Source organism: Nestor notabilis, unplaced genomic scaffold (assembly GCF_000696875.1).
Source record: "Nestor notabilis isolate BGI_N333 unplaced genomic scaffold, ASM69687v1 scaffold9744, whole genome shotgun sequence".
NCBI classification, from domain to species: domain Eukaryota; kingdom Metazoa; phylum Chordata; class Aves; order Psittaciformes; family Psittacidae; genus Nestor; species Nestor notabilis.
In genome coordinates, this window is record NW_009926143.1 from 29,688 (window position 1) to 38,469 (window position 8,782).

General features: G+C 40.6%; 1 protein-coding gene across 1 annotated transcript in view; it reads right to left on the bottom strand.

Moving 5' to 3' along the window:
* SNCA (synuclein, alpha (non A4 component of amyloid precursor)) overlaps positions 1-7,443 on the bottom strand; it is a gene marked incomplete at its 3' end in the record, with an annotated part of 17,432 nt that extends 9,989 nt beyond the window's left edge. The window contains exons 1-2 of the mRNA XM_010013406.1: positions 7,323-7,443; positions 862-903 (exon numbers count right to left, since the gene is read on the bottom strand). Of these exons, the coding sequence (XP_010011708.1) occupies positions 862-903; positions 7,323-7,443 (163 nt within the window). The remainder of the gene's footprint in view (positions 1-861; positions 904-7,322) is intronic.
* Between the last annotated feature and the right edge of the window lie 1,339 nt (positions 7,444-8,782).

The window sequence follows — 8,782 nt, forward strand, 5'->3', positions numbered from 1 at the left end:
AATGGCTGCAGAGACGAACCTCCATTCTGGATCACGGCTTCACTGGGGACAGCCTAGATGACTCAAGCATGGGCATGCTGCTGATCTCATTCGCCCTAACTGCGAACACTCACTGTGGTTTTCATTTCTACCCAGCTCTTACAGTCCCCACTCTAAGAAAGGAACCTCCTCCTCTATTATTTTCCCCTCTTTCAGTTGTTGCAGTTATTCCAGCAGTCTGTTCCACCAGCACTGGCCCTGTCCGACTATGAGCTCTTCACTCAGGAGATAAAAGTCATCCTGACACATGCCCAAGTCCTTCCTCACTTTGATTTCCACAGTCCTCCTCTAGTGGCATTTCTCTGCTCCAGATCCCACTTTGCCTCCTCAGATCACAGGGAGACAAACCTGGGCGCCCAAGCCAGGTTTTCAGTTTCTATAGGTCAAAGTTCTTCAGGGGGAAAAAAAAAAAAATTAAGAAAGACTTCATTTTTTGAATGCCAACTAATTTGTAACTTTCCAGCACAGAATATTTCACCTTTGGCAATAAACAAACAACAGAAAGACCCAAAGTTATTTCCTTCTGTTTAGGCATCTGGTTTCATTAATCTCCTGGCTTTCACCAGTACAACTTGACTGATTCAGACTATCCCTCAAAAAAACCTTCTCACATAAAAACAAGTATATTAAATTAACAGAGCTGATTACAGAACAGTTTATGCATTTTGACAAAATGAATGTTGCCTCTCCATTTTGTGTGTTTTTCTATCTTCCATAAATTGGAGTGCTCTCAAAAAAAAAAATACACAGACTTCTTAACAACTAAATGATTGGTTAATCAAAAGTAGGGAAGCAGTTGAAATCAAGAGATAATTGTCTTACCTGTTGTGACACCATGAACAACTCCTTCCTTGGTCCTGGAACCTAAACAAAGAACAACATTAGGTTGAAAAGACATTTTCTTAAGTACTGGTACAGACTAGATGGATGATGAAGAGGGATGAATATATAGATTATCTACAGTTACATACACTATTTTCTAAGATTATTAAAAATTACAGAGAAATCCAATTTAACGGAACGGGCAAAACCATCAATAAAGAGCAACTATATGAATGTTTGCTGACTGTGGAAAGATGAACAACACTGGAAATACTTCTGCAGTTTATTTCTTGTATGTACTGACTTCCTTGACGTTTTCTTAATAGCTGTGTTAATTAAACCTCCCACTTTGCAAACTCACATGGATGATTCTGGACAGAAACCGTGTTAATGTCCTAAGGAGGCTCACACATGCCTTTGCAGAAGATCAGAGCCAAGCTTCCAGAAGATCCTTATGATTTCATCTTACAACTCTTCTCCAGATCTCAGTTTGTAAGGGTTAACAACTGTTACTGAACTACAGAAAAATCTAGAGGTTAAAATCATGGGGAGCTGGTAGTGCTAGCCAGATTCAGACCAAATTTGATCTGAAAGGGAAACATTAAACAGTAGGTAGGATTCAAACATGAAAATGCCACCAGGGTCAAACCCAAGCTCTGCTGCATCCAGCATCTTCCTTGTCAGGGACATGTGTGACAACTTATGTAAAGATTCTGCACATAGCAAACTAGAGGTGGTACTAGACTGAGACCTGTGTAAGCAATGTAACTCTGACACCCTAAAGACCAAACTGATTTCTGGAACACTCATGTAAAAATACCATGACTTTTTACCATGCTGCATAGAAGGGAACAACCTCTCATGTATTCAATGGGAAGAGAAACAAATTAGCACATACTGCTATTGAAAACACAACTCCATGTCTTTTTCCTTACCAGAGCTCTACTTGTCCTCATCAGGTTTTATAATTTGGCTACATTTCAGGGATTAGTAACCATCTGTGGACTATGATGCTTAACATTGTGCAGTTAAGCATTACAGAGACAGAGTTTATGCCCTAGTATGACAGAGATAAAATGACTTTTTTTTTTTTGCTCCCAACACAGAGATTGCCTTATGTCTAATTCAATTTTTTGTACGACTGTTATTCAGTATTTGAGACATTGTAATTTATACTTATGACGTTACACTTCAAACATCTATAAAATTTTAGATTAACACTATTTGTTAATTCATATACAAACTCATATAAGCAGAAACATATTAGAAGAAAATGTATGAGCAGAAATACATTAAAAGAAAGGAACCTTGCCCACAATTCTTTACAATAATACAATTAAGTTCTGAAATTGAATATAAGTTCATTCATCAATATGTCCCACTTGCTACTCGTGACAATTTATGGAACATAAGCCATGTATTTATGGCACCATCTGATTGATTACAGCACTGAAAAGGCTCTGTTATCCATAGGCAAGAGCAGAATAATAACCCATGAAAAATAAGAGGGGAAAAAACGCTGCATCTAGTAAAATGAGATGTTCCTTTAATTAACCTCTTAATGAAGAGATTAAACAGCTGACAAGTCTTCTCCTCCCTTTATTCTGATTTTCTTTTTTAAAAAAATCTTGTTTTCTCTCACTGAAAATACTCACCATTGAAAGAATAACCCATTTTCTTAAATCCAAGGTGTTAATGTCAAAGGACTTGGTTTAGGACTTTGTCTCTCAATCTTGTGGAACCATGAGCCCTGAAGAGGCAAAGCACTTTGAACACATACTGGAATTCAAGCAGATGATAGTTCTACCAACTTCTAGAAAGACCCTAACCACCATTTCAGGCTTACCATGTGTCTACCAGAATACTTAATACTAAGCATATGCTTTTAAATGCATTGTTAGACCTGGGCAATATCTCGTTCATCTTGTTCAAGTTATTGCCTGCAAGCCAATCTATTAAACACATGGAAACCTGTGAATCCCCAAATTCCCTGCAGCAGGTAAGAGATGGATGGTATGACAGAACTCCCTGAAGACCTCTGCAATGCATCTAACTCCAGAGGGACATACGCAAGTTGATTCTTACTTTACCTACCCTGACGTTAACACTGCCATAACCACAGCTAATACAGAAATGCTCATCTCTTTCTGTTAATGGAAAAGAGGCTTTTCTTCCATGAAAGCTTGGCTCACAGACCCATACAGAACAGAGATATGTATAGCCAAATCCATTAATTGGCAAACAACCAGGAAAGCGGTGGTCCAGACCTTACAGCATATGTTAGAGCTCAATACTATTTGCCCTTCTACTGCACACTTGCATGTAAGCAGCTGTTTCTGCAGTCACAGCTACAAGAGGACCTATAAGTACATTAGAATCTGCCAGAACAGTCCTATAAAAAAAACCAGTTGAATTTAGTAGAATGACTTCTGGCTGGCGATGAAGGAAAGCTGGTCATCCACACTGTTTTTGAGAGAAACTAGCTATCTGGCATTCCAGCATTCCCAAAACATCAATAATCTTGCTTATTGCACCCTACATAACAAGGGAAACAGAAGAATCAGAATAGTGATAACATAAAGACCAAGGAACCTGACACTGACCTACACTAATTGGATGATGCAGGAGCAATAGTAGTACATGGTAATGCTACTTTTCGAAGCTATAATACACATTTGTGTGCGGGGAGGGAGAAGCCAAAACCAGAATTTTTGCCTTTCTGAAATTATAAAAAAATACAATAGACTCTCTTCATTTCATTTTTAATCATCAACACTCTTATTATGCCAAAAATCTCAACAGTTTGGCAATACACTCATTTCTGGGTTTTTTGAGAGATGAACAGACTATTCCAAGCAAGCCATCCCTGAGATTCCGTTTGCTTAGTCAGAGCTGGGTTAAGACAAGGAAACATAAGCAGAAACTAGGGGAAGGAGAAACCGTTGTCTAAGGAAAACACTTCTCCTTGTGCTGAAGCCCGTTATTCCACCAAACGGACCTTGCGTCCCTTGGCTACCTCACTGGCTTTTCTACTACCAAAGGAAAACAAGAAACCTTATGAAAAGAGAGGGGCAGAGGAATTTCAATGGTCTTGCCAAATAGGTCATGACTGCACCGTTCTACTCCAAGGCCAGTTGCCAGCTAAGCACAAGGAGTAGTAAACAACTCATCTGCTAGTCACCCTGCTCCCAGTAAACTATTCCTTTGTTCTGCTAGGGTGTAACACATCAAAAATGACTGGGAACTTCCATTCCTGAGCACTGAACATGCACTCAAGAGTCAATCGACCAAAAACTTCAACTTCCTGGTCAGTTGACACAGATCTCAAAGGAGCTCTTGAGAAGTACATCACTAAGAACAAGCAAGAGCTTCTCACTCTTACTCTTGGGTCCTGGTTTCAAAATGAGTGGGGGTAAGTATTACCACTTGTTTTCACACAGCTCTTGAAGAATACATAGAGACACAGTTTTAAAATTAATGCTACATGATGCAGCATAGGAGTGCTGAGCCTCAATCCTCCTTTCTAATCAATGATCAGGCCATTGCTTGACATCAAGAAAGGACCTGATCCTGTGCTTACATGAGTCAAGACAGAGCCACTGATTTCAGCTGGCCGATGCTGAAATGAATCAGCAGAAGAATTTATTTGGGGGGGAACCACATCTGGAAGCATAAAAACACACTATAGACTATATTGAACAATATTTTGGATATTAAAAAGCAGGACAAAGACAGTGGACTGAGGGAAGAAAGAACAGACTAGTTAAAACAACCACTTTCCATCCCTTCCAAGCAGCAGCTTTTGTTAAGAGAACTCCTACCAGATAGAGTTGTATGTTGCAATCTTTCACATAATGGGTAACAGTGGTCTGTACAGAAAGGTCCAGATGTTTTCCGTATTTCCTTAAATTCCACCGATTTCAGTGGGAGACCTTTATCACAAAAGGAATCTGGACCAAAGATTTGCATATTCTTAATTCTCCAACAGCAGTGGAAGGCTGAATGTTATGGAGCTGACTGTTGAAACCAAAAATGATGGACAGGTTGCTCTAAGCCCAGCGTTGTTAGGTTCTTTTTTGCAAGATGCCAGGCAGCTCTCACAGCATGATCTGGCTGTGAAACTTGCATTTGAAAAACCAACTATAGAGGTATGGAGGGACAAACCTTCAGGAGCATTAATGCAGTGTGGTGCTCCACTCCTCTGCTCATAAAGGGGTTTCACCACCTTTTGCACTGCAACAATTATCAGCTTGCAGAATCAAGAGACCATCACACCAGCCTTTCCTAACACTGTTCAGCAGAAGAGCCACCCCTGCTGTGTATTTGGGAATTAGACAGACAGATAGTCAGCTCCTCATTTTCCCCCTTACCCTGCTTGATCCTGTTGAAACCAGCTGGGAAAGCCAGGGCTCCCTACAAGCAATCATGGGCAGGCACACACCCAGACACATGAGCTCCTGGAGACACCTTGCAGCCAAAGGCTTCCAACTTGCATGACTGAAACTGTGCATACAGCTCTTTCCTCCTGAAAAGCAGGCATCTGCTGTGGGAAAGATCTTTCACCATTATTAAAGTCATATGCACTGGTCCCTATCATGGCTCAGGGTTTGCTGTCCTTCCTATTTATTCTTGAAATACATAGCAAGCCTGCCCTCCAAAGTTCAACCTCAGCAAAATCATCTCTGAAGACAACAAGGAAATCTATTGCCTCTGGGAGCAGAACTAGGTTCAAATATTATTACAGTCTGGAGAACAGGTCTCCCACAAACATTAATTCAGCACACAACATAAGTTTCTAATACAAAGAAATCAATGACCCCCGAAGCATGGCCAGGAACTACAATAAACCAAAATTTTAAAAAAAGAAAGCCCTACCTCTGAAAAAAATAACTCCAACATCAAGCACAATGTACAGTGAAAGAACATCTATTTTGAGCCACTGAAAATGAGCAGATGCTCATTTTAAAATAGCCTCATCTTACAATTAGTTTTCAAAATGACTGCCATCTCTGTTGGCAAGAGCACCAAGCTTTGCTATGGCTCAGCAGCAGCAAAGTGTATTCCAAATGAGTAGTCCAAACTATCTGGAGCAGAAATAATTTGTTACAGACTGGCACTAGCCTGCACGGGCAGAGGGAATCCTGAAAAGACATTGGAATTGCAGACACCTCAGTGCTCCCATTAAGAAAAAAAAAAAAAGACTCTGGTTTTCAACTCTGTTTAGCTTCTCTTTGATATCTGTGCACATCTCCCCAGGTACACACAGTGTCCATTACAGAATCGACCTGCTACAAAATCATCAAAAAAGAAAGAATCTACAGAAAATAGTATCTTCCCTTCCCCCCCCCCATTCTTTTATAGACAAACTTTATTTGATTAATAGGATAAATTGATCCTTTTTTTTTTTTTTTTAATGACTATTCATATGGTCTTGGCAGATTACTTTCCTGTGAATTTTTCATGGTAGCATTTGCAAGTTAGACCTCTAAAGCCCGATACTTGCCAAGTGAAGATGATGACTGTGCAATCAAAGTACTGATTTGGGATTTGAAAGTAATTTTATCCCTGGTTCTGTGCAAGACTCTTGTCTGTCCTAGATAAGTCACTTAACAACTGCTTTGCTACCTTGGGGTCCGATTGCCCTACCTCATTAGCTGTAGTGGCTCTTTCTTGAGAAGCCATGGAAAATATCTGCTAAGGATATGCAATAGTAAGTACAGAACGTGAATTTAATTTCCAAAGATGAGGAGATGACACTTTGCCATACAAAATGTTACTGTTGACATGCCAAGCAGTCAGGATGGCTTATGCTCAGTTCTTGAACTAATCTCTCAAGTTTCTTCTCTTAAAACACTACTTAAACCCCACATGTTACAGAACGTGAATTTAATTTCCAAAGATGAGGAGATGACACTTTGCCATACAAAATGTTGACATGCCAAGCAGTCAGGATGGCTTATGCTCAGTTCTTGAACTAATCTCTCAAGTTTCTTCTCTTAAAACACTACTTAAACCCCACATGTTCATAGCATAGGATGCTATGAAGCTACCTTCCACTTCAACTTTTACATATTTTTTTAAACTTTTTTTTTTACTGCACCATCAACCCCTTCAGTTTTAACCATTAACCTAGCAAACCTCTTGAACAGAGAGCCAGCTAGCAACCTGTACTGCAAGGCACCTCCTACAACATGACCTTGTTCAGTGTGTTTTTACAGATGTGGCTCTACTCCACAGAGCAGTAATGCACGGCTGGCACAATGCAGTGATGGAAGAACCAACATTTGGCTTCAAAGAACTGGAGCTCAGAAGGGCACAACTCTCCTCTTGTTTGTTTTACAATGGTGTCCTACAAGCCATTACATATGTGGGGGGTTTTGCAGATGAATAGGTCTCATGAGGATCCAGTTGTGAATTTCAGGGCACACCAAGTAGCAGCGTGATCCCCAGGGCCCACCTACCCACATAAAGGACGCCCTCTTTCGTCTTCCCTGCTGCCTCTGCCACACCCTGCTTGGTCTTTTCTGCTGCTGCTACAACTCCCTCCTTTGCCTTGGAAAGTCCTTTCATGAACACATCCATGGCTGAAGAATTTCTTCACACAGCTCTAGAGAAAAAAAAAAAAAACAAAAAAAAAAAAAAAAAAAAAAAAAGACAGGACATTTTCAGTGAGATTTTTTTCAGCTTTTTATCCCTGAAAGGGAAGAAAATTCTATTCAAACCAAATGGGATCACAATTACTTTAAAATTGTATTATTTCTACACCCATGTTATGTAGCTTTCAACCTCATCTTTATTACCAATACACAAGCACCTCTCTGCACATGAGGCTTCACTCAGTATTTCCAATAGAAAGAACAGTTAAATAAGTAGAAAGAAAAGGAGTATGATTACACGATCACCTTCACATTTTCTCACATGCTGCTGTACACAGCAAGTTAAACACCACTTCAAGAGCAGTTCCCTCAACCCAAGCAAAGCCTGGGGATCCTGTTTCCACAGAATCCTATGGAGAGGTTGCCAATAATACAGTTCTAGTTAGAAAATGGATTCATTGATACAAGAAGTCCGTTCCTTGCCTACCAAGGCAACATTTCCTCCAAAGAACAGTTCTGTTCATGTGGTGATTGCAAGATTTAGCCCTGTGGTTTGATGAAACTCTACCTCTCACCCAGAAAAAAATGCAAGCTTAAAGAAACACTACCAACCTAAGAAAAAAAAAAAAACAACCCACAAACACAAAACCCACAAAAAAACCCCAAATAAATAAACTACAAGACCCTCCAAAACCCTCCTAAATGACAGATATTCACTTGTTATTAGAAAATGCCATTACAATGCAGAAGAACTGGAGCAAATAGAGAATGCTGCTTTTCCAGTAGTCTAGCATTTTGTGCACAGTCCATGCTGCGCTTCTGGAAACTGAATTTTCCCAAATGGGATCTTTGCACGTATCAGGACTGAGAAGAGGTTTTACTAAAAAGCAAGAGCAAGAATGCAGGATTTTAGCAGCACTGCACTGAAGCTGCCAAGTGAGTTCTGTGGCAGCTATACAACCCAGCGTTACACTGAAACTACTAAAATTGTAATTAAAACAAAGAAGTCGGTGCCCCTTCAACAAGTCCATTGTCGATAGTCCTTTCTCTCCCTCCACCCACACAGAAAGAAGAGCTGCCTGTTATTTTATGTTCTCTGCTGGAGGCCGAGTAGGAGGAATGGATATCTAGGAAGGCATCTGGGCTGCCGCAGCTTTCTACTAACTCATGACGAGCGTGTGAAGAAAGGCAATGTTTGTGCTCCAGCCAAACTGCCCACGGTACCTGTCACTCTGGGGCTGTGGGGGTGCCTCATCCACATGAGGGAAAAGGGGGCAGGCCCTCCGCCCCGCGGGACCCTCCGGCTCCTTCACCGAGAGGGTCCC